This window comes from Callithrix jacchus, chromosome 9 (assembly GCF_049354715.1).
Source record: "Callithrix jacchus isolate 240 chromosome 9, calJac240_pri, whole genome shotgun sequence".
In the NCBI taxonomy this organism is placed as follows: Eukaryota; Metazoa; Chordata; class Mammalia; order Primates; family Cebidae; genus Callithrix; species Callithrix jacchus.
In genome coordinates this window covers 38056970-38084364 of record NC_133510.1, presented here as the reverse complement: position 1 = coordinate 38084364, position 27395 = coordinate 38056970, and the positions used below count along the sequence as shown (strand labels likewise).

General features: G+C 34.7%; 1 protein-coding gene across 1 annotated transcript in view; it reads right to left on the bottom strand.

The window, feature by feature from the left end:
• Window positions 1-744: 744 nt before the first annotated feature.
• The window catches only part of SYT10 (synaptotagmin 10), a 62833-nt gene continuing 36182 nt past the window's right edge, over window positions 745-27395 (bottom strand). The window contains exons 4-7 of the mRNA XM_002752372.6: window positions 15698-15818; window positions 12974-13145; window positions 10476-10605; window positions 745-6671 (exon numbers count right to left, since the gene is read on the bottom strand). Coding sequence (XP_002752418.1) covers window positions 6600-6671; window positions 10476-10605; window positions 12974-13145; window positions 15698-15818 — 495 coding nt within the window. The 3' untranslated portion in view covers window positions 745-6599. The remainder of the gene's footprint in view (window positions 6672-10475; window positions 10606-12973; window positions 13146-15697; window positions 15819-27395) is intronic.

The following is a 27395-nucleotide window of genomic DNA, read 5'->3' as shown; positions in this document are numbered from 1 at the left end:
AATGGGTTATCCGTGAAAAGAATTTTTTCTACTTCTTTCAGATACACTGGTGGGTGACAGCCTCACATCATCCTGGAAATTTTCAGGGATAAGAACTTATGATTTTCAGGAGAGGCTAAGTTTTGTTTAAACTTTGCTTTACATTTCCTCACACTTATATTTCAATATTTTTTTATATATGTTGTATAAACATCCTTTATAGATTATAGCCTAATATTATGACATCTCCTTTGAAGAATGATTAGTTTGAGATATGGTGATATGAAAAAATTTATCTGCATTCAAAACGGAAATAAAAACCTCTAAAAATAAGTAAGGAAGAAAATCCCAATGGAAGAATGGGAAAAGACTTAATAAAATCCAAATTGCCAATCATTATGTAAAATACGACAACTCCCGCTAGAAAAAAAGAAATAGAAATTAAAACATTTTTCTCAAGTTCAAATTGGCAGATTCAAATAATAATTCCAATCAACTAGTGAATCACCTGCTAAGATATTTCATGATTGTTTCATTGCTTCTTAATGGAAAAATCCAGGAATTTAAATTAATACTTTTGTGATAAAAATAGACTGTATTACAGAAAACCTTTAACATATATTCAGTGCCTGCATTATTATTGGATTATTGATAAATAAATCATTCTGCACTACCAATGAGTGCCACATAGTGTTTATTAAAGAAAACTTTAAAGGTCACAAAATTAAATCTGGAAAAGATATTTTCTATAAACACAGACAAAAATAATTTATAATCACTTTATTTCTTTTTCAAAATACATATGAAACAGTAAAATTATATTTCAAATGCTTTCCATTTTCTTTTACAAAAGTAATCATAAACTGTATACTTCATAACAGCTTTGAGGTTTAATTGTTACGTAATTCATCTGAACCTGACAAATATATTCACACATTCTAAAGAAGACATTGTAAAAATACTGCATTGTGCAACATCTTTTAAAGGTGGTTGCAAAAACATTTGTTCTAAGTAATACAATTATATGCTGTCAAGTTTCACAAATGATTGTTTACCATACAAAAGCCAGAAACATGAATTTCAAAAGATTTTAAAATTTCCATTCTATAATGTGGAAGCCAAAGATATTGATTTGAACAATGGCCAAGTATTAAATCACGAACTTCAGCTGAAAAGTCACCTTATGAACAAGGACTGAAGGTTCAAAAAATCCGATAGAATGGATCCAAATAATTTGATGTTATATGTGAAATGATGAATTTTAGTGGTTCCTGCCAGTTTAGAATAATTGGCAACATCTTGGACTATTCATTAGTGGACTCATCACATTTACAATGTGAGGCAGTTCTTTTCAATTTTGGCTTCTTTATCCTGAAATAAAGGTTTCGCTTCATTGTCCATAATGTCTCCATATTTGCAGGTGAAACTGATCACTTCTTTCAGATGGAAAAGTCAATAGTACGTTAATGTGAATGACACCAACTTGGGCTGGACTTTTTGTCTATAAGACAAACTATAAATGCAAATATTTTGTGTATTAGAGTTGGTCTACCTGCTTGTTATTTAATACAGTGATAAAATTTATGAAGCTATTCACACTGGAGATTACTATATTCTTTAAAAGGAAAGCTTCAGGGTATTTTTAAAGACAAAAATTATAATAAAACTCACAAAATGATCTATATAGATATAAACAGAATGAATCATGCATTTTTTTTGTACAGAATAATTCAATGACTAGTTTGTACATAGCCTTAGGGATTACAGGTTGTTTTGGGTCCACAAACTTTATTCTATGGAAAAATCATAGCTGAATATAATTCATATATTGATGTTCAGAATAGGAAAATTAAAAAGAAAACAATTTTGAAAGGGATGACAAAATAAACATCTAATGCATTAACTTTCCAATATCAAGATTCATTTATCTTTACACTTTTTACTTATATCTATAATATTCATTAATATCTAATAAATTATTTTTGAGGGAACAAAACCATGAAATTGAATAACTAAAATCCACCCACCTGGTGCAGTAAATAATGGGATCTGCATACATACAACAGATAACACTTACAGCAAAATTTCAGGAGAAAATGGCTTATTTTTACCCTCTGGTGACAAGATCAGGCATAAATTTGCTCTTTGGAGAGGCTTCTCATGATCCAGGTGAGTAGAAGAAATTATTGTCAGTTTGAAATAAAAGTATTTCCATAGAAATGTATCTGTCAATATCATGTCATTTCTAGTGTCTCAGTATAGAATAATTCTAATCAATTCCTCCTGGCAGGAGTATGTTTAAAACATTTCAGACATGAAAAAGGCTATCCTTTCTCTTATACATCTTCTACTTATTTTTCAGTCACCACGTCTAGCATTTGAAATGTTTGCATTCAATAAACTGTTAAGTCCCACTTCCACTTCAGCCTTTAATTTAGTGCTTTCTTTTCTGAAGTCTCTGTAGCATGATGTTGTTATGCCACCAAATCACATCCTGGTTTCTTATGTTCATGAGAACAGGGTGAAAGGGAAAATAATTTTTTACTTTGACGAGAAGATTAATGAACTGCCACTGTTCAAATACATATCTTTTTTGTTAACTGTTAATGGTAGATGACAACTAATTACTAATACATCTTTTATTAGATTACTATCCACTTTAATTAACAAAATATTAAGTAAGTATAGAAGTATTTTTAATAAAACACAAAATTCTTGCCTAAAAGGGATCACTGAATAACGTATTGGAGACAACATTTAGTTTAATTAGCTGTTTCTCATACAAAATATAAACTCATCCTTTTCTTCGAAATAATGGGTCTTTACAGCAGGTTCAGGTGAATCAAATCCTGAGCCATGTCACTGAGTTAACAATTAAATGCTCTGTCATAGGGTTTTGGGAACAATGTTAAAGCATATACATTTCTCTAAAAGTTAAAACATACAAGTCTTTTGATTTTGCATTTCAATATCAAACTTCCATATGCTTTAACTTCTTTGCTCAACTATCATTTAATTACTATACTTTCATTCTTTGAATCATATATCATTGACAGTAATTTATCATTTTTAGCCTGAAGCCTATAAAAGTTTGGATCAAGTAGAGTACCTCAAAACAACTGGAGTTGCTTCAAGAACAAGTGAAGAAAATTCTGCACATTTTCTTTTTATTTAGCAGACGTGAAATGGCGTTCTCAAATCCTTATCCACTTCAGGTGTTTTTTATTATTAGGCAATTAAACTGCCTGATTATTATTACAACTAAGGTGGCAAAAACAATCAGACTAAATTCTATAAAAATATATGTTCTTAAATAATATCAAGTACTCTTTTTGAGGAGGTAAAGAAATTACCACATGTTCAATGTTAAGATTTCATGTCCCTTTATTTGTAATAGTCTTTGGCTCTTTTGGTAACTGATCCTCAAATAAGTTACATTTTGTTTTATGGAAAGTAAAAGTTGACCACAGGGGTGGAAGTTTAGCTTTTTAAATTTCGCAGTCATTAATCATTAAATGAAGGCTTTAGGAGATGGATAGCTCTTTATTGAGTTGCAAAAATTTTAAAATAAAAAACTTTAGAGGAGAATAAACACAGTTGAGAATGTCCATTAAATATTATCACCAAATAGGTTCAAATATATTTGCTTTTATTTATCGAAAACCTGAGTCAGTATTGATCAGTTGTGATCTCCCTGCAGTAACTACAATGTGCACACACTTCCCAAAACTGCATAAGAAAGTGAGTGCTTGGCTCTGCTTTCCTGTCTGCATTCCCCAGGCACTAGTCTTAATGGTATATGTTGCTGAACCGTGAATATATTCAATATAGAAATTAATACATGTTAAATGAAGTCTCAGAAACACAGGGTTTGCCTGACAAAAACAATTGTTGGGAAAAATATTATTAGGAAACCAGTGTGAAAAAAAACAATGTTCTGAGTTTTATGAAAAGATATACTCCACAAACATGAATGTTCTTTTCATATTCAATTCCCTCATTCTCCTCATTTCTTGGTGAAACAGGTAAAGAAAACAACAAATCCTTCCCCCAAAACTAAGAAGAATATCAGTATTGTTTGCTAATGAATCAAGTTACTCTTTACCTAAGCTTATATTTGGTAAGGCCCTGAAATTAGACATTCATTATGCATCTGAACTACAACTTCATAACGTGTTGGTACTGTCATTAAAATGTGATGTCCCACTCAAGGAGATTTCTAACATCAAAACTTATTTTAAATATTGAAACTAAAAACATTTCATCTTCAATTACAAGCAGAAAGATAAGTTATGTGTATATGAATGTGTGGGCTGTGTAGAGTGAGGGTGTGTTGTATTAAAAGTGTTAGGATTACATTTTTAGAATATGAACTGTCATTTTTAACAATCATACCTTATCAATCTGTGCATAAACCTTCCTCCTGAATTACATGAAAGATGAGCTGTGGTGAATTTCCTCTGCTTGATCGCTTTCTCAGGATTAACACATATCCTTGCATGGTGAGTTTATTCTAACTCCAAAGAAAATATTTAAAAATTATTTTAAAACCTTATTTTAATCTACAATTCCCATATTAGAGTCTTCTGACTGGCCAATGGTTCACATTTTTACGTCACAAGCATTGGCTTTTTCTTCTTAGAAAGTAAAGAAAAGCATGAGTTTCCAAGAATCAATAAAAAGTCCTTAAAATATGTTTTTGGGTGAAAATAATTACTATACTCACTTAGGAAATGTATTTGCTAATTTACTTTAAGCTGCAGTTTTATCTACTAATAAAACAATTGTCTCCAAAAATGTCATTCTATTAATAGTATAACCTTTTGTCTTCCCATTTGAAGTTTTATTTCCCAATAAAACAAAGAGTTTCAGAATGTGTCATCTTTCATTTTATCTATAGCAAATAATTCTTTTAGGCTTGACAAGGTAGCCAAGTGTTTTCAAACTGCTTTCTTCTATTATTTTCAATGAGAAAATGTTAGCTATGAGTACCTGTTTTCCTTAGGGTAGAATAAGCATTTTTGAAAAATCTAAGGCAGAACTGTTTTTGCCTTTAAAATGTTAATGTGTAAAATATTTCCCTCTTAATTATCAGTAATGCCATCATTATAAGAGATGGCAACAACATTTCAAGGCTTTAATTTCTTTTTAATATTTAGAGATAATGGGATTTTTACAAAAATAAAAATTTCATGACCGCTGAAAAATTTTTCTCATCCAAGTAACTATATTTTCTTGCCTTTTTAAAAAATACACCAATTTTGAAATAATCTTGAAATAGGCACTATCTATACCACACATCTCAAAAGGGCCTGAAAATGAGACCAAATATGTTGACCTGATTTAAAAGAAAGTTCTGTCTTGTAAAAACATTTGCATAGTTTTTACATCTAGTGGCCTGAGCCTTGATCCTTATGAAGACAAATGCCTTTCATGCAAGGACTGGAGTCCTAGCCTTTAGAATTAATTTGTTTATTATTATTATTATTAAGTATTGACATTGTATTATTAATATTTATGGCATATTTCTATATTTTGCTGAAAATAAATCATTCTTTCTTTCAGAAAATACCCAATTTCAATGATTAGCTTCTGACTGTGTGTAAGAGTCACCACTATTGTGTACAATCTAAATGATGATGAACACAGAGAACGTTGTTGTTCCTTTGGTGTCTGTTAGTATGGTCTATCATAAACACAGGATCTATATGATAGCTTCAAGTCACAAAAAATACATGTCACAAAAATTACATGTCACAGTAGAGAACTTTACAATCACTTAAAAATTAACTTCTGATTCTTTACACTTAGAAATACTAGTGCTACATTTGAGATGAATATTATTAGAATTTAAAAAATATCAGTTAACAGTGCAACAGATATTTGAGCTAACGTAACAGTAAAACAGTATAAAATGGTAGCCATGATGGCCCAACCTCCATTTTTCGGCCAATAAGTATTACTTAAATTTATATCCAAAACGATTCTTGAAATTTATAGTTTTGTCTGTGTGTTTTAAAGAACAAGCTTGAGAGACAAAGTTTTGCGTTCAGCAGAGCCAAACCTCACCAAGAAAGCAATTTTATGAGAATGAAAGAAAAGTATTATCAGATAAATAACATTAATTTGATTGTGCAAGGATTTAATGCTGTGTAAGTTAAGTTAAAAATCTCCTTTTGAGTTTATATAGAACCACGTGCACAATTGGAAATGAACACAGTATAACAAAACCAAACCCATACATATGTGACATGTGCTACTTTGTACACTAGCAGCATAAACTATATTTAATTTTAGATAAGTATGAACTATTTAAATAAACATTTCTTTGCTTATGCAAAGAATTACAACATATTCAACACTTTTTGTGCTAACAGGCATTTGACATGAAAGATAAAATGCCTTAAGCAACGAAGGACTATATGTATTCAAGTAAAATGTATTAAGATGTTCAAAGTTAAAAAATCAGCAATAAAAGTAAATAAAAATTACACATCAAGTTTGTTCATTACTATGAATATATTTTAAATGAGGAAATCAAACCTTCCACTTTTTCTTTTCTGATTCAATGAGCACATGGTCCTAGGTTCTTAATATCATGGTCTCTTACTTTGGAGGTATTATGGTGTGGAAGGTGGTTTGGGAGAAGGGCAGGATCCTTGACTATCAAAACTGGTCGCCCGGCCAGGTAACTGAAAGACAATAATTTCATAATATATGATTTAGTACAGAAATATAATACAGTGCTTAATTGTTGCGTCCTTTAAATAGTGATTATTCAACCACAATATGCAAATCTCTGAAGAAAAGAAATACATGACTCCCTTTGCCCTTCAGAACTTACCTTCTCTGCTACCATGAAGAGACACAGATATCTCCTAGAATGTAGGCAGAGCATGGTACACAGATGAACATGAAGCATCACTATGTGGATAACTATCTATGACTGAAGAATAATTTCAAATTTTACAACAGGCTTTTGGCTCTTTTCTATAAAAAAATAAATGGTTTACTTTAGTGAGGGGCAACTGCTAGGAAAGAGCAGTAAGAGGTTCTAAATACAAGAGACTGCACTCCACTTGCTCTAAGGCAGGAGGTGATCTCGGAGGCAGTTAATGAGATGAGAAGAACTGCGTTTGGCAGATGGGAGCCCCAAGTGACAGAGATATGCTCTCACAATCCTTAAATGCCTATGTGTATTTAAAAAGTTTAATTACAACAAAACAAATAATTATCTAGATAAAAAGAACCAGATTTTCTGCATACTTTAGTCTCTGTTGTACCAACAGACCCAACTCTCGAATAACTGTTCCCTTCTCATATTTATGCCTTCTGTGACAAGAACATATATAATTATATACTTATTTTTCCCATAATGCACAATCCAGCCAGTTCTTGGGTCCCTAGTCCATATATTCTGTTTGACCAATGAATACAGGAGCAGGGATTAAAAGGAGCTTTTGCTGGAGAAAGTACATTTACACGACCTTGTTCTCGATAACTATCTGGGATCTTTTTCTGATGCCTATATTGTGGCTTATCTTTCTGTATATTCTATTATGACTAAAATAGAATATTCTATTATGTCTACATGTTCCTAAACACAAGCATGTGCCTATTACACAACTCCCCTTCATCAGCAAAATGTATACCTCCTTATTACGCACTAATGAATAATTCATATGCCTTGTGTCATAAAGCACCTTTTCTCTTATTACTTAACAATTCTTGCTCAAACTCTTTTTCTTTCTTTCTTTCTTTTCTTTCTTTCTTTCTTTCTTTCTTCTTTCTCTCTCTCTTTCTTTCTTTCTCTTTCTCTTTCTTTCTTTCTTTTCCTTCTTTCTTTCTTTCTTTCTTTCTTTCTTTCTTTCTTTCTTTCTTTCTTTCTTTCCTTTCTTTCCTCTCTCTTTCTTTCTTTCTTTTTTTTTTTCTGGTGGAGGATAGCCTGGAGCTGGAACTAGTATAAAGTTCTGCTAGGAGGCTGCAGGTAGAAATAGGAAAATGATGATAGGGGAAAAATCCCGAAGATTAACAATCCTTATATCAATCAAATGGTATTTGGGGAATAGGGGCAGAATTCTGTATGGTCTCACAAAGCTATTCACATTTAGGGTCTTCTGTCTTGGCTGCTGAATTTATGATGGCAAGCAAAGGTCAAGTGCATTTTAAATCAGGGATATTGGAAAGGGCTCTACAGAAATGGACCCCTGCAACCATCTGAATTACAATATTACTTTATGTGGGAGGTCATAAATTCTTAATATTTCACAGAGGAAGAGAGCTGCTAGGTCACCTGTAGACACAGACCCAGGGTATTTTTTTTTAAAGAAAGGAGAGAAGGAAAGAAAGAAAAAAAGGAGTGAAGGAGAGGAAGAAAGAGGAAGAAAAAGAGGGAGAGAGAACGGGAATGTTGCTTTATTCTAAACATTCTAAAAATGGATATTGAAAACTTCTTTTGTACCAATAATTGTGCTTAATAATAACCGATAAATGTTTCATTTAAACCTATGAGTAGGTGTGATGTGATACTGACAAGAATGTATATTTTGTATATTTAAAGTGGAGAGCTCTATAAATGTTTATTAAGTTTACTTGTTCCAGATCTGAGTTCAAGTCCTGGATATCCTTATTAATTTTCTGTCTTGTTGATCTATCTAATATTGATGTTGAAGTCTCCCACTATTATTGTGTGAAAGTCTGGGGAGTCTAAGTCTCTTTATAGGTCTTACGTATCTGGGTGTTAGGATCGTTAGCTCTTGTTGTTGCATTGATCCTTTTACCACTATATCTTTGTTGCTTTAAAATCTATTTTATCAGATGTGAGAATTGCAACTCCTGCTTTTTATTTATTTATTTATTTTTGCTCTCCATTTAGTTAGTAAATGTTTCTCCATCCCTTTGTTTTTAGTCTTTGTGTATCCTTGCATTTGAAATGGGTCTGGATGTAGCATACCGTTGGGTTTTGGCTGTGTCTTTTGATTGGGGGATTTAGTCGATTTAAATTTAGGATTGCTGCCATTTGATGTTAACTGACTGTTTTGTCCATTCGTTGATGTAAATTCTTCTTTATGTTGATGCTCTTTACTTTTTGGTATATTTTTAGAAAGGCTAAGCTCAAACTCTTTCATTTCTCTCTGCATCATCCCTGTGAAGCCTGTAGAGGCATGCAGTTCTGTTTTGTTAAGATATGGAGAAGCGAAGTTGGAGACAGAGTGAACAGCCTGCTCAGAAGTAGACAGCCAGAGGAACAAAGATTAGAAACCACCACTCCATTCAGAGCGAGTTCCTGCCAAACATGGCTCTACTCTTCTTTTCAGATTTTTAGAATTAATGTTCACTTTCCACACTTAAGAAAAGATGAGAACTAGGAAAAGAATAATAATTATACAATAAGCAGTAAAGTGTAGTTTAGACAACATCCACTGTTGAAACAAATACTAACTTTCCAAGACGTGAGCTAACTCAGAGAATACATACATCTATACTTATGAAGTCCTAAGGGAAAACACCAAGTGACTGGGTGTGTGTGTGTGGTGTGTGTGTGTGTTTACAGATGCATTTGTGTGTATGTCTTTTATGATTTATACTTCATAATTATTTATACTGAATTATGAAGTCAGATAAAGACTTGGCACATTCACATATAAACAGATCACCTGTGTGAGCATGCAATGCTCACTTGGTGTTCATCCAATTTCCCCTACCATGTCCTGAGTAACACAGCCAAGGTTGCATTTTTTTGTGACTAAACTGAGAGTAGAACTTGGCCCCACTGATATTTAGTCAATGATACTGCACAGCCTCTTCCATTCAATCCAGTCCCTAGTGACATAATAAGAAGCACTAAGTACTTAACAGCATTTCTTTAGTTTTACTCTGAGTTTACCACTATTTCAGAGTCATGGCAGTAACTTGCCTGAGGTTTCACTATAAGCAGTCACACAGCAGAGCCAGGCCTTGAACTCAACTAAACTGACACCTCAATACTTTAAAAACCTTGGGCAGTTTTACTTCCTGACCAGAGTTGAGGGAGACTTATCTTTCCCCTTATGCTGAAAAGTTATATTAGGTGACAGTACCTCTAGTTAGGAATTGTGGAAAACTTTAGGTAAGGTGGCTGTTGTTTTTGCAGAAGAGGACAAAAATGCAGTTTCCAGTTAGTAGTGAACTTACTAGATTGCTCCAGCACTCACTCATATAAGTTTTCAGGTTATGGAAAAAAAAAAAAAAAAAACCACTTGCAGTTTTTAATGAGCTTACTGTCTACAAGAATATGAAGCCATGAAAATGTAGTAGTTTTTTAAAATCCAAGAAGGCACACAAAACGTTGAATATTAAATATTAGAGACTGTGGGATAAAAGCAAGAGCAATCTTTTTTATTTTTATTTTTTAAACAAGGGTGAATACATAAAATGTCAGATAAAGGTTAGCAGATAAATAGTTTTACGTAAAAGAGACAACAAAAAGGGCAGATGTAGGGAATTCACAAGCTTACCTCCAGCAAAGGGTGCCAGTGTGTTATTGGTTTTCGATGATAGGCCAGCATTTCATTCCAGTGGTCTCGCCCAAGTCCCTCAGCATCCAGTCCTGTTCTGCATACTCCTATGACTTCATTGTGTCCTACCCTAGGATTCGTAGCATATTATACTTTCATTTCCAACATTCAAAGATAAAAGGAGTTTCACAAATCTTAGAAGAATTTTAAACATATGATTAAAATATTAGATGCTGTAATTCTGCAGATTATACTACTTCAGACTGAATGAAATCTCTTAAGTAAATAAAAATTTCCTAAACAGTATCAACATTCAAATAATGAATGTGTGTAAGAGGTAGACACAAACCATTTCAGTGCACATTTCATCACAATAAAAATAGCATGAATGAGAAATACCAGTAGGTCTTTACCTATATGATGAGTGTTTTTCTTGGAAGCAGTCTCATTTAACATAAGTGATGTAAAGCAAATCTTGTTCTTTCCATGAGGCTTAATGTTTTATAACAATGTTTAGATTTCTCACCAACAAATACAGTACCAATTTTCTTTAATTGGCTCCAAATGATATGTCAGTGTGTTACCACTTGCATTACAATTAGATAGGGCAGGATTATGTTCAGTTGCATGGCATTTGATTTATTTTTGGATAACAGAAAACATACCAAACAACATTTGCATTATCTATTCATGTCCTTCTTTCACAGCAATGAATTAAGATGATAATAATAACAGTTAATATTTTTGAGAGCTTATTATATGCCAGAGTTCTAAGTAATTTAAATGTACTGACCCACTTCATTCTCCCACTATGACCATGAATATCATTATTATCATTTTCCCACTGTACAAATAAACGAAATGCCCAGAAGGTTAGGAGCTGGCTTGACTTTACACACTTACTAAGAGGCAGAGGCAGGAGCTGAATCAAATGAGTTGTTGATTCATTTGAATCAACATATGTAGTTAAGTGTAGTTCATGTAGTTAAGTAGCTTCTCAAGAATGGAATGCAATTGAAAGGAGCTTTCAGTTTTGACAGCCATCTCCAAAGATACTTCTGAGATGATTTTAGGACATTTCATTCCTTTTTTCCCCATCGTTGATGTAGATATGTATATGTAGTATTATTTTCCTTAATATGAAATTTCACAAACAAGCATGTTTTTAGGTACAAAATTTTTGTCTGTCTTGTTAGCATTCATTTCCCTAAAATTGCCCGAGTGACAAACGCTCAATTGTATCTACCTGCACTTATTGCTGTGAGAAATCAATAGGGGTAAAATTAGCAAAGCAGAATGGGGCTCCTGATGAAAATATCTGCAACATTTTTAGAGTTTGAAACTTCAACTAATTCAAGATTTCTCTCTCCCTTTTTAAACAGTAGTCGCAAGTTAATTTTTTTAAGTTATAAATTCATTTCTAATAGACGGTGCTTGCAAATTTTATTTTTCAGTTTTTCTTTCCCTAGCTCTAAGCCAGGGGAGAGCTCATTAATTTCTCTCAGTTATAGGGTCTTGGTTATGATACTATAAAATGGACACTTTGTGTATATTTGAGAAGAAAATAAATGTATTAAGTCACTGTTTATGTGCTAATTTTGTAGGTTAAAAACACAAGTATGCATTTCCAAAAATTTTATCAATATAAAAGTCAAAATAATAAGAGAAAGTACATAGTAAGGCCCAAATAAGAGACAGAAACCTTTGGTGGGACCAGAGTTCAGAGGAAGAAGAGGACTGGTCAGCAAAGCAAGAGTTACAGAGGTGCTGACATAAGCAAGGCTGTGGGGTGTTGGTGGGACAAGATACACAAAGCTGGGGGACAGTCCAGGCAATGGGGAGAGTGAGGGCAAGGGTAAGAGCTGCAGTGGGAAGGATCTTCAGAGCTGCATAGGGGAGGCTGCAATGTTCTCATGAGAGCATGAGTGACTCAAAGTGTGTGACCTGGAAGAAGTATCCAGAAAGCAATGCTTTAAGATTAATGTGAAGGTATCAAAGCTGTATCCTTATGGCTACTACTCACGTTCCACTCTTATTCCTTGTTGTTCACAGTTCTATATGATGCTAAAGTTTTACGAATGGGAAAAGTGATTCCCAAAGTGTCATGCAACTTGTCCTCTCATGTAGCTAGTTAATGATAGAGCTTGGGTAAGCATCATGATATTCATATTCCAGCCTAGTTGATAAAACAAATTCCATTGGTTATAATCTCTGTTGTTACTGTAAAAGGACTCCACAATAGTGCTTTCTTGCATATATTCTATGCTACTTCTGGATCCACTCTTTCACTAGTCCCAGGTGAATTTTAATTAAAAGGTGTCTTCTTTTGGAAATGAAAATCCAGAACTATAAAATAGAAAACAATGAATTTTGAATTAATCATTATTCCCTCCTCCAATTTAAATTTGAACTGTTGTAGCAGTAAATGACCTGAAAAGCTGAGTTCCTATGCATGACTAGGGGTGGTTGCTCTTCAGTGAGTAGACAGATACACATACCTGTCGTAATCCATGACTGCAATGGAGAGGCTGACCTGGTCCACGTTCTCTGGAGGGATGTCAAAAATAATGGCCTCATTGTACACAGGGTTTAGAGTGTTTTTCTTGGTAGTTGTTTTCCTCTTTTTTAATCTTCGACCTTCACACATCAGAGACACTTTGACATAAGGATCTAAGAATAAGAAGGTAACTATTGAAATAAAAGTAGTAATATAAAGTATAAATAAAACTGCAGTTTATAATTATCAATTTTAAATTTGTCTCAAAAAAAAGAATAATTGTAGTCTAAGGTTAGTTTCTTTCAGAATGGTTTAGAGTAAGAACATCAAAACTTGTGAAAGACTTAGCAACACTGTACCTAGACAGAAAGAGATGATCACAATAAGTAGAAATTAGAAAGCAAAAAAATATGTGGAATCTTCTTCAATTACTTTTGAAAAAGGACCTAAAATTAGAAATATCATTTGCTTGATAAGGAACTTGGATCGAAAAAATGATTCTTCCAAGTGATTTATTGCATGCACAACGGTAAAGGATAAAAAGGGGGATACTTGTTTTAAAGATGGCCACACAGAAAGAAGGCTCCTGATAATCTACATGATGCCAATTACAGGAGAAAAATTTAGTTGGGCTACATTTTTACAGGCCAAAGGGATCAGATAATTGTTAACAAGTTCTGCTACAGAAGACGTGATATCTATCCTATTACCCCACCACCTTAAATAGAAAAACTGCTATAGTATTATAGAAGATTATATGATAGGCAAAATTTCCAACAAGCCTTACTTTTGCACCTTTTATTCAAAGCAGGCATGGTTTTGGGAGGGGATGTCAACATTGGGTTGAGTACACTAGATAAACAATTAGTGTCTGCTTTCTTAATTTTTTTTTTCCATTCTGGCCATCCTCTAACTGTAGCACCAATATTTCTTTTTTTCTGTTCCCATAGTAATACACTTTATTTCCATAGAATAATCCAAAATGATGGCAATATTAATTTATTTGAGCATGTGAATGCTTCTTAAACTCTTGAAATATGTAACTATATTTCCAAGGCATTCCCATCGAGAAGCAAGGTATTCATGACTGGCAATAGGGTATGTAGAGGAAAAGAAGATAATGTTAATATCTGTTTCCATTTTTAAATTTTTAAATAGTAGGAAGGATGTTCTAAGGAGAAGCTCATTTTTTGTGATACAGCTTTGTGTTTGAGCCCACAGACCTAGGCCTTCTAATGAAAAATGGGAATGAGAGGCATGAATTACCCTTTGTAACTCCCATCACCTCTCCAACTACATTTTTCTGCTTGTGACAAGGATAATTTACTGGCTCTTTAGTTGAATTACAAGCCTCTTTGAGGATTAATGAGGAGGTGCTCTCAAACCATGTGCTCCTCTGATGAAAAGCTTCATATAAATAAAATGCAATCTTGCACTTAATTATAACTTTGATGTTGTTTCCTTGTCTCAAAATTTGATCTCTTTTCATACATGGTTAAAAAAAATAATAGAATAAACAAGCAGAGTATACTGTTTATCTTCAATTCCTCAACATTTACTGACCCAAGACTTTTTCACCAAAATTAATGTAGAATTTATTTGTTGTTTTACTTTCACACTATGTATTACAAATCTAAAAAAATGAACATCATAACATAGTTCAAAAATCCATGATTCAGAGATATTCAATAAGTAGTCTCCCTCCCATTTGTCTTCATCCCTTAGTTTTTGTATATCACTTGGGTATTTTCAATACAAATATTAGCAATATGAATATGTATTCCAAATTTCCCATTCTTACACAGAAGGGTGCACAATATTCATGTTAATTTTTTACCTCCTTTTTAAAAATCCTAGAGCTATTTCCACACCAGAATTTACAGTTCCCTTATGTTTTTTGTGATGCAAATTTGAGTTTTGTTGTTCTGCAAAACCACAAATTATACATCTTCCCAAAATGTCATCCCTTATTTTCACCACTATTTCATATTTCTGTTTATTACAACGAACACCTACCAGTTTCTCTACTCTTCCCTTATCATTTTTCTTTCACAGAGCTGTACCAGTGTTTATGTATTAAATTCTAACTAGTTACTCAGAACTGCAGCGAATTAAATAAAGGGATGAAGAAGCATGAAGTGTCTTTATCTTTTTATCAAAGTTAGCACAAGAGGAATTTCCTTCAAGAATTTCTTTCAGAATCTTCAAGAAACATTAATTTATTTTATTGTTCATTTCAGACACCACAGATGCACACATTTGTAGCTAGGTGGCAAAAAATGCAAATGCAAATGGTGGTCACGGAACATGGCTATTTCTCTGCAGATCAGATGAGGGGGAATAAACTCAGAGTAAATATTTATTCACATAGCCTCATTCACAGCTTAAAGGCTAGGAATATTCCCTTATAAACAACTGACTAGCTGAAAGTGGGGGAGTAGATCGTAAATTATGTATTTTTGAGACAGTGCTAAATTGGTAAATTGGTAGAGAAAGAAATAGAAACAACAACTCAAATTCAGATCTATTTGATAATAATACCTTTAAAAAATTTCATAATAATATAAATAAAAGAGGTGACTTGGAACATTTTAATTTGTTATTTTTTTCTTCTTTTTTAGTACTCCATTATAGACAATTAATTCAGTAGCCATGTATCATTTTAGATACATGAAATATTTTATTTGAGAATGTGCCCTTGGTCCTATGGCCATTGTGTACATACCTGATGAGCCAGTAATATCCATTGCCTTCAGATTTCTGCATTTAATCACTGTCAATGTCATACGCCCAGCCGTCGGCAAGTAACAAAGGGAAAACATGATTTCACCCAGGTCTATACTTTCCTAGAAAGGCAATTGGAATGTTAGCAATTTCAAACACTGAAGAGTGAAAACAAAAAGTAATAAAAGATGTTGAATAGAAAATCACTTTAGAAGAATATTGGAATGTCACTTTAAATTGTTTTATTGGGGATAATACAGATAACATTACAAGAAAGCTATTCTGAATGCAGCACGCAAAAAGAGTCTATCCCAGCTGCTTATTTGCTATCTCTGCTTGTATTTACAGCAAGAATCTGAAACTTAACATAGTCAAAACGAGACTACTTATTTTGGCCATGCCCTATCACCTTCCAAAACTGATTCTTCTGTCAGTGTTTCCACAATCAACAAAAGGCATCACAATTCACCCAAAGACTGAATCCAAAAACCCAGTAGTGACTTTTATTCTTTTCTCTTCACCTCTATGAGTAACCCATGGGCAAGTCCTGGCTACACTATCTACAAAGCACATCCCAAATCAGTGACTTCCTTTTCAGCTCTACTATTCAAGCCTCCATCTTCTCTTGCCAGCATTACTTCACTAGCCTTGAAAACAAACCTCTCATTCCAGAAGTTAATCTTCACAAAGCAAAAGATCATTTATGAAATGCAAATCTCTTGCTTAAAACTGTTTAAGGGATCACAACTGTAGTGGAATAAAGTCCAAACTCCTTACTTGGCATATAAGTGGAATTAATTTCAAGTCCTGGTATGCCTGGGACGTTCCTGGTTTATACCTATTGTTATGGTGTAATTACTAAAGAACATCCCTGTCCACGTTTTTTTTTTGTTTGTCTTTTGTTTTTTTTTTTCAGACAGTCTCACTCTGTTGCCCAGGCTGGAGTGCACTGGTGTAACCTCAGCTCACTGCAGCCTCCACCTCTTGCATTCAAGCGATTCTCCTGTCTCAGCAACCTGAGTAGCTGGGATTACAGGCATGCAACACCACACCCAGCTAATTTTTGTATTTTTAGTTTTGACTGTTGGCCAGTCTAGTCTCAAACTCTTGACCTCAAGTGATCTGCCTACCACAGCCTCCCAGTCTGTCCACATTTAAATATGTCTTTGTTTGACTAATACATTCGAAGGTCACACAAATAAGGTTTATGCCATCTGTGCCCTACCTTTCTCTCTAACACTTTCTTATTCCTCTCCCCTCCAAGGTCCGACGCAGACACAAATGTCTTTGTGTGTGTGCATGTGTGTATATATATGTGCGTGTGCTATTCAAACAAATGAAGTTTGTTCCTGCTTTGGGGACTCTGTGTTATTTTTCTCATTGACTAGTGCTTCTTTCTCTTAAATCTTTATATGGCTGACTTTTTACCATGTAGAACTCAACTCAAAAAGCATCTGTGCAGTGGAGCTTCTACCCATCATTCATTCTGAGACTGCACACCCTTCATATCCTATACTCACTGCAGTCCCAGACCTTTCATATATTTTTTGTAGTACTTATTGTCTGATATCACCTTTTAAATTCTTTTTTGTTGTTTCCCAGACTCCCTCATATAGCACCCAGGAGAGCAGGGTTGTTGGCGCTCTTATTTTCTAAAATGTACTGAAGTGCATGATGCATAGCTGGTACATATCAGTGCATATTTTTTGAAGAACTGAATACATTATTTAATTATTCCGAATAAAATGTGATCTGTTTTTTTCATTTTTATAAAGCAGGATTGTCCACAGGACCCTGATATAGATTTATATGTGGTCTTTGACTGCATAGATAGTGGACAAATGAAAATGAATGTGGACAATGGATAATTTAGGATGCCCCTCAAAGAGTTGTTCAAAGGATTCAATAAAATAACACCTGGTAAGAAATTTGTGGCAGGTTTACATTTGGGGGAAACAACTTGCTGATTATGCACCCAGGTCCACAGAGCTGGGTTCTTAAATATTTTTCATGATACACTATTAACATCTGTTGGGCTTACTCATATAGCTTGGGTTCTGATTTACATGACTCTCCTTTCTTTATTCATGGTCTAGAAGTTAGAGACCAGTAACTCAGGGCAAAAACTTTAATTAAATTTGTGCTTGACCCCCAGTTCTCTACTATCGAATGGTGAGATCCTGGGAAATTCAATTAAGTTTTTAATCTGCAAAACTTATTTTTAAATTGAGAATAATGCCCACTTCACAGGGTTTGTAGGCATTAAAGGGGATAATGTAAATAAAGCATAAGGTACTTTATACAGTGTTTGGCATGTGATAAAGAATGATGTTTTGTTTACTACTGTATTGTTAGCACATAGAGCAGTGCCTTACATACATAAGGCACTCAGTAAGTACTGGATAAATGAGAAGCTTAATAAATGGAAGTGATTATTATTTTTCAAGAATCTTAGTAAACAAAAAATATTTTGAAAGAAAGGTATATCCAACTGGATATCCTTTATGCTAGTGGATTGCTATAGACTAAAAATAGTGAGGAAGATCCCATAGAAGAGGGTTGAGGAAAAACAGAAAGAGCACAACCTCTTGCTGAAGAAGGAACCTCCTCCTCCTTCTAACTTTTTTTGAGACAGGGTCTCTCATTCTGTTACTCAGGCTGGAGGGCAGTACTGCAACCATGGCTCACGGCAGCCTCATGCGATCCTCCCACCACAGCCTAGCTGGGATTATAGGCATGTGCCACCAAGCCTGGCGAATTTTTGTATTTTTTGTAGAGACAGGGTTTTACCATGTTGGCCAGGCTGGTCTTGAACTATTGGGCTAAAGAGATCCACCTGCCTCAACCTCCCAAAATGCTGGGGTTACAGGTGTGAGCTATGGCAGCTGGCCAACATCTAATGATTTTTGAGCATTATTTGCCAGGAACAGTGGTTGGTGCTGCAGACACCAAGATGGACATGGTTCAGCCCCTGGAGTTCTCAGTTGAGAAGAAAGTGAGTAGGCTTTAAAAGGCTAAGAAAATAATTCGTAATGCCATTTTTATCTGTTGATTTTCTCCTTGTTTCTTTGTCTAAGCATTTCTTCAGGCTCACTCTATGGGCTTAAATTTTCTGCCTGACAGCCATTCCCCTTTCCCTCATTTGGTATTTCTCCTTTCAGTTACTATCAATAAGTGTGTGCATACTTTGTTGTCAGCTGGTCAAATTAAAGATATCTCTCTATGAATGTAGATCATGACACCAAATTCCATTATGAAATATGGTGGGGGTGGGCCGGGCACTGTGGCTCATGCCTGTAATCCCAGCATTTGGGAGGCCAAGGTGGGTGGATCACCTGAGGTCAGGAGTTGGAGACCAGACTGACCAACATGGAGAAACCCTGTCTCTACTAAAAATACATAACTAGCTGGGTGTGGTGGTGCCTGCCTGTAATCCCAGCTACTCAGGAGCCTGAGGCAGGAGAATCGCTTGAAGCCGGGAGGTGGAGTTTGCAGTGAGCGGAGATCAGGCTACTGCACTCCAGCCTGGGCAACAGAGTGAGACTCCATCTTGAAAGAAAAAAACAAAAAACAAAGACCAGCCTGGCCAACATGGTGAAACACTGTCTCTACCAAAAATACAAAAATTAGCTGGGTATGGTGACGCATGCCTGTGATCCCAGCTACTTGAGAGGCTGAGGCAGCAGAATTGCTTGAACCTGGGAGGTAGAGGTCGCTGTGAGTTAAGATCATGCCACTGCACTGCAGCCTGGGGAATAGACTCCATCTCAAAAAAAAAAGAAAAGAAAATTCAAACTATGTAGCCAGGATTTTTAAGAAAACTGGAATGAACTGGGTGGTAAAAATTAATGTAAGGGATGCATGCATAATAACTGCACAAAAGTTTAAGTCTTCATTAAACTAAATTTTTCTTTCAAGAGTGTGAAAGAACAAAGTGCCAACATATTGCAAAGGGCAGAATACTCTCTAAGGTAAATATCAATATTCTTATTTAAAATCTGGAAGTGATCTAAGAGGTTATCATGAGAAAGTGAAATTAACGAAGGTAGGTGGCTGCATGACCTTTAAAGGGACCTATAACATCTGTAATGCAGAACTCTAGATTTGGCGACAGTGCTCTGAGATACCATCTGTGCTAATTTTTGCTATCCTCCACTGAGTCTGTGCCCTTATTGACAGTTCAACTCCAATGAACAGGTAGCGTTTTACTGCCTCTTCTGTCTGCCCCATGCCACTGTGGTTTATAAGGCCATCTTCATTCTCAACAATCCAAGCTCTCTGGTGGCCTGTCAAGAACCAGGAAACAAATTGAAGGGTCTCTAAACATATAGCATTAATACAAGGAAATTATATGATAAAGTTATTTACATTAGAAGTCTATATCATTTTTTTCAACACCCTTTTGCTATTATTTTGGTCAAAAGTTTAGCAAGATTGTTTACTTGCTGTATCAATCTACAGCAGGTCAAATCTCACATATGCAGTGTGGAGATGGGGAAATTAATAGCAGTAAGTCTAGCGAAGACAGCAAGAAAAAATAGCAACAAAGACACAAAACTGCTAAAAGAAAAAAGAAGCAAATATTCTAAAAAGAACAGCGAATTGGAATCACTTTGTATGGGGGTAATTATCAATAATAAAGCCTCAGTAACTTAAAATTTTATCACAGACTTGAACAGTAATTAATATTTAAAGTAATGACCTTGAGTCAAGGTAAGGAAATATATCCTGTATGTTCTGTTCAAGAAAATAGAGACATGTACACTATTTTTTCAGGATTATTTTTATCAAAAATGCAAAACATTTAAAGTGGTATTGTAATTTCAGCTCAAAATGAGTAATGCTTTGAATTTCTGCAAATTGTGTGTAGTCTCATTTTCTACAATTTTTTTATAAACATGTTTTCCATATTAACCTCTAAAAAATTCTTGTATTTTTGGGCAAATAACCATTTGAAAGCCTGCTATTAAGTCTAAGATGCAGTGTTCCATAAAATTTATCATGGGTAAGAAGGTATTTACCCCATTCTCATACACACTAACTTATTTGGCTGAATAATCTCAATGATAATCTTCAGAGCTCCTACTTGGAATAGGGGCATATGAAAAAAGGGTAACACCAAAGCTGGCTCAGAGGTTATCAATTCCATTTCTTCATGCTGGCTTCACCAAAATGGAGCTGGGTAGATAAAGACCAGTTTTGATGATTGGCTATAGTCAACTTCGCAGACAGAGTCACAGTTATACAGTTTTTTCCATGTACTCTTTTTCCAAAATAAAAATAAAAGTCCCTGGAAGGATAAATTGATATGCAAATATTTGCATTGCATATCCTATTGCAGGGCTCGTAGTAAAATCAAGCTGTAGCAACAGAATATAAGAGATGGAGAGAAGACAGATTAAAGGCTCCATAACTAGAAGGTCTATGAACCCGGGGAAGCATTCTTGGAGCGAAATAATCGTTAGGTTGGGCTTAAAGAATTAACCAGATGGGATTTCACAGGGTGATGAGGAATAATGTTGTTTGTGAGTACTATGATAAATATTCAGAAATAAAAACGGTCAGTATGCATTGAGAAATATGGAGTCTGGAAACATGTTAGAGGAGGTTTAGGGTTGATGTAGTTGTTTGATATCTTCTATGGGCAACAGGGATCCAAGGTGTTGGTGACATGAAAGGGTGGGGTTCCTGGGTCAAAGAAAGTAGAGTAAAAAATACCAAATCTTCTATGTTCTAGTTTCTAAGCACATGGCAAAAATACTTGACCCTGAGCTTGAGTTTAATTGCAAATAAAATGGAGTCAATAATAAGTAACTTGCAAGGTAGACAGCAAACATGTAAAGTGCCTGGTGTAAACAGGCACATCTAAAACATCTAAAACAATAATGATGTTAATGAAAATAATATTTTAAAAAAACATTTATCTTGAGTAGGCTAGATTAGGATGAAACAAGACATAAGAGAGAGAGGCCATTGAAATAAAGTTGGTGTGGGAAGATGTTGGCTGAGGAAAACTTTGAATTCAGGGAAATATTGGGAAGTAAGAATCATTAACACGTATTGAAAAAAAAACTTTAAACAAACAATTGGTTGCTAGGGTGATAGCAGTCATCACATCCACTTAGCACCCTAAATGCAGCCTGCCGTCCATATTTCCTTGGTGGTAAGAAAACAGATGGTTTTCTTCACACTGTTAAAAGTGAGATGTGTAACTAGATCAAATAAGCTTCTTCATCAAGTTACTAGTCCTTCATCCACCTGCCCACAAAATAGGCTACAACAATATACAGACCCAGAGTGGGTCTACTGAATTCCAACTACTGTAAAATGTATTTCTCCCCGACCGACACTTCTCATTCACCTAAGAAAATCGTGGGACTTAACCTTGAACTATCTACTTAACCTCACTTGACCTCAGTTTCCTTGATATAACATGAGAGTGCTCAAAGAGATGAGGGAATTTATTTTCCAGCTCTAAAATTGTGTAATTTTAAGCACTGGTAAAAAATGAGAGCTAAATAACACATGAAGATCCATTCCAAACGGGAAGTAACTACCTGCAATTACTTTTGCACCAACCCAGTAGTTATTTTCCATTAAAAAAAAATGGCAAAACCCACCATTGGTTATTTTCCATTAAAAAAAAAAAAAGGCAAAAACCGCAATTATTTTTGCACCAGCCTCTTATATGCTAAATAGAATAGTTTACCTCTTGTCCTATCCAACACAACCATGGACTTTAGCTATCAGGAGCCACAAAGTGACAGAACTAAGGCCTTAAAACAATCTTTCCTTGATTTAACTATTCAAGTCTCAAAATTGGCTGTGTAATGAAGACTATGAAGTAATGACGGAATAGCCCCACATAGATACTGAGACAAGAGCAACTTGAGACACAAAAAGAGGATACAAATTTCATAACAACTCTTCCCTTCATCATACTGGTTAAGAGATAATCATAATCTTCTCAGTGAAATAAACCAGAGACTTATTCTCAAACCTTCACCATTTATAGATAGGGGCATGAAATCTTGTGCAATAAACTATATACAACTCTCCTTAGAGGGCTGGATGCTTTTAAATATCTTTACAAAATTCTTAACTAAAGGAGTCCCTCTAAGTATTGCTGTATGTAGACACCTAGACAGGATGAACTTGGCTTCACTATTTTAGAGTCTATCTTAAATTGACTGACATGGTTCCACTTCTGGCTCTCAAAGTTTATCCTCCATATAATAGCCAGAGATCTTATTGATTCTGAGGGATTCCATGGCTCACTTCTGAACAAAAGCCACCAGTGGTCTCAAATGTCACTCAGAATAAAACCCAAAGCTCTTTCCATGGCCTGAAGACTCTAGGTGACCTGACTCTTGGCTATTTCTCTGATTTCATCTTCCATCTCTCTCATTGGCCACCCTACACCACCGCCTTCCTCCTACCCTGCCTCATGTTTCATATAGTACATGTCTTCATTCATGTGTGTATTGTATATTTCCTTCATTATTATCTGTCTTATTTTCTAGAAAGTAGGTCTTATAGAAAAGGGACACTTTATGTCCTAAGATACCAGGAAGAGTGTCTGATAAACAGGAGAACTGAACAAAAGTTTGCTGGGTTAAAGGGTGTAAGATCCTTGCTCTTCTCTATATAAGTAGATTATATATTAGAGCATTAGCAGTCTACTTGTTATGGTAACATTGCATTGGGTACAATTTTCTGTGGTCCCATTATCTACACTCTTCTGTAGACTGATATTTGATAGGTGGCAGTTTCCCTTTTGTTATCATAGGGTGTGAGATTATAGATATTTAAAAACTTTAAAGCACTATAAAAGCATGAACAAAATGGGTATCCAGGCTCTGGTTTACAGAATTAAATGTGCAGGACTTAATCCAATATATGTCATGGCATAGACTTGTATAATATTGTCATATTTTATACTATTTTTAAGATTTAGGAAAAGAGGTAAGGCACAAGTATCTCTCATTCATTTTTTCAAAATACAAGGGTGATACATTTAAGAAATCTAAATATTAGGGCAAGAACTTTAGGACATAGAAGTAGCTGGGATATTAGCAGTCGAGTGGTTAAGAAGGTGTTTTCTTTGTGTGCAGCATGAAAGCATGTAGGGGATAACTGACAACTAGAAACTTTAAATTTTACAAACATTTTGCATTTATTATCTAATTTTACTTTCAAAATAATTCTGTTCGGTTGATATTATTATAAATCATTTATGGATGAAGAAACAATTTCAGAAATGTTAAGGAACTTATTCAAAGTGGTACAGGTACAGGTTGCCATCCCAGGATTCTAATGAAAGTGTACTCATTAGTATTTTAATCCCTGTACTTTCCTACTTCTCTCTGTGCCTACAATTTTAATTTCCAGAAAAGCAAAATTGTCTTCATGGTCTTAGATTTCAAAACCAGCAAATGAAGTACTATATTTTTTTAGAAATTAGAAAATCAGATACTTGATTTATAGCAAACTGCTTAACACAGCCTGTTATAGAGGAGAAGAATTATTCTGAACACTTACATTTAAAAAGCATCTGCATATTCTTTTCACTATATAAGAGTGTGTTAATAACTAATAATCATACTGGTTAAATGAAGGGAGAAATAGAACAACTTTAAATGATATCTTTGGAACCACCCTAAATTCCTAGAACTCACAACAGGCCCATGTGTGTTGCTAGAGAATTAGGGAGTTAAATAGCTTCTCTTTGTTTCCTACAGCCTTCAAGCATTAAAATATACCAGGACACAGCTGACAGAATAATAATGCAAATATGGATATTTTGTTAATTCCATCTAAGAGGGAAAAATTGCTTGGACATTTTCTGAAATAATAGGCTCCAACAGTTTTTAAAAATAAGGCAAAGAAAAGCTTGGCTTAGTTCTCTATGTACATCAATTACAAGATAGATTTGACAAGATTATAAGTTTTAAAGGTCTTATGTATATGTTTTTGCCACAAGTATTTTATTACAAATTTTTAAAATTCAAACTATATTAGTATTTAGTGATTTCAATTCTGGACTTCCATGTTTCACGAGAAAATTCAATTCTTTTCTCCTTTGTATATTTCAAGTATGCTAGAACTCTAATAACATTCAGGGCAAACAACTGAACTAGGAATGAAAGATATAAAACCTAGTTCTAGCTGTTCTACTAATCAGCTTTGTGAATTTAAACTATTTTTTAACATCCTTGGGCTTCAGTTTTCTAAAGTATAAAAAGAAAGGATTAAACTAGGTCTCTCTACTGATTCTAAAATAATGACTCTATGATCTAGACATGGGACTCTCAAGATCCTTCCCAGAATATGCCCATGAACTTTTAAGGTAGTATGAAAAGACTTCTGACCTATTACAAATCTTATGTACTTTACTCTGAGAACAAGATCTCAGGTCATGATTTAAGATAATAATTTTATTAATATACAATTATATAATTTGAACATTTGATTATTCAACCTGAAAGCAACAACTGGAGCAGTAAGGAATGCAGGAAGCATGCAAAATTATAACAGAGATGAAATAGTGAAATATAAGAGGGCATTGGACAGAAACAAAAATCTGCTTTTAAGTTTATAAAATTAATGGTCATGAAGATCACTACTGTTAAGAAAAGGACAATTTATATTCAGAATATTCTACTTAAAAAGCAGATACATCTGTAACATTTTAAATTCCTAAGGTAAGAAACTGGGAACATAAAAATATGTTTTGGAACCTATGAAATTAACATAAACAGAGAGTTATTTTTCCAGGCTATTCTTAATAAATGATAGATAATGAGTGTCTGAAATCTGAATTTTAAGAGGCAGAAATTCTTACTTTTTCAATTGCAATGAAATGTGGAATTCCACATTTACGGTGATCCTTTGAAGTTCTTTATGTAGTAAAGAGTAGAGTGTTTTAGCAATGGTCATGGCTATTTCTTACTTTATGGTTGAAGCCTTGTCTTATCATCAGCCTTTAAAGGACTAATTTGACTTCTGCAAAGGTAATGAGCACATAGATACAGTCAGATGCACAGCATGGTCCAGAAAGGTTATAGGAAATTAACCTGTTTGTAATTAGGAAACATTTACTTTCTTTAGAGTATCGTCCGGGATCCAGCAGGAAACAGATGGCACACACAAATTAGAGTAATTCCAGAGGGCTTCATGAAGAGGCTATTCACAGATATGTAAAATGGGAGGAGAAAATCACAAGTGATAGTTACCCTGGAGTGATAACAGCACAGGCTGTCATGACCACTAGGACTCAAAGAGAAGTGGGGACAGTTACCTCGATCCAGAAAGAAAGTGGTCAGAAGAAAAGTCCGCTTTGGGAAAAACTCTACCCTCAGATGAGGGGCATGTACAGCCTGAGGTTTTCTTGCAGGGGAAGAGAGCAATGGACAGATATATGTTTCCCAAGGTAATTCTTCTGCCCTAATATTTCCTGCCAGAAGGCAGAGGCTCTTGCCTCAGGACAGAAAGTATGAACCAAACCAACTAGCCTTTTGAGGCACCAAACAGGGTGGAGAACAGCCAACACTGAAACTAAAGACGCACATAGGAGATACCCAGCATCTTCAGCTCCTGAGGTTTTATAAGATGCAGACTGGTGAAGGAACGCAGTGCCTAATGGAAAGAGAAGAGAGCCTTTTCCTTGGGAGAAGACTGACTCTCCCAAGGAAGAGAATATGTGTCTGAGTTGAAAATAAAAAGATGAGTGAGTGAGGCTTTCCAGGCAGAAACAGGGACAATGGACATTTCAGGAAGAGGTATCAGTCAGTAAGAAAGCTTGCAGGCATGGATATCTATTGCTCTGAGTGAGGTGAAATTGATGCAGAGAAGTCATATAGGAGGGTGGTAGAAACCAGCAGGGAAAGTTAGAACTAACTGCCAGATCGTGAACAATAGGTAGAGTCAGAAATTGGAAGGGATAAGAAGGATAGGCAGTGGAATAGGGTGCTCAGGAGGGTAATACCCCGAGTGGAAGTGGAGAGAAATGAAGACGCCAAAATCCTCAATGAATGTGTGAAAAATAATTGGTATACCCTCTCAAGGTAGGAGATGAGGGCCAGGCCAGATGGTATTATGAGTATATACATTATACATCATAAAAAGAAGTAATAGTATCTACTCACTGAATCACAGCGCACAGTAATAAAAAAGATTTAAAGGATCTCTAACTCAAAACTTTCCAACTTGAACAGAAAAATATAACACCTAAAATTATCCCTTATGATGCTATTACTACTACTATGATATAATTTTTAGCATCAAGGTCTCTGTTCCTTCTAATTTGATAGCTACCTCAACAATAACCAAAAACCCGTCATAAAATATATCCTATTGTATATATGGAACATTTACAAATATCTGACTGTGCTAATCACTTATTTAGTCCTAACAACAAACTATGGTTAGCTTTCTCATAATTCCCATTTTACAGATACTATAATTAACACAGAGAGATTTAGTAATGTGGTCAAGCCATACACAGATAAGTGACACAGCAGGAATATAAAGCAATGTGGGTTTGTTACAGAGACTTCAGTGCTTCATTAATTAAGTACTTAGAGGCTACATTGCCTCTAACTACAGACACAGAGAAAGAGATAGTCCCAAGGATATAGTGGGAAAGCTAGATGGGAGTTATAATCTTTACCAGGACACCCATGCAGGAATTTAAATGG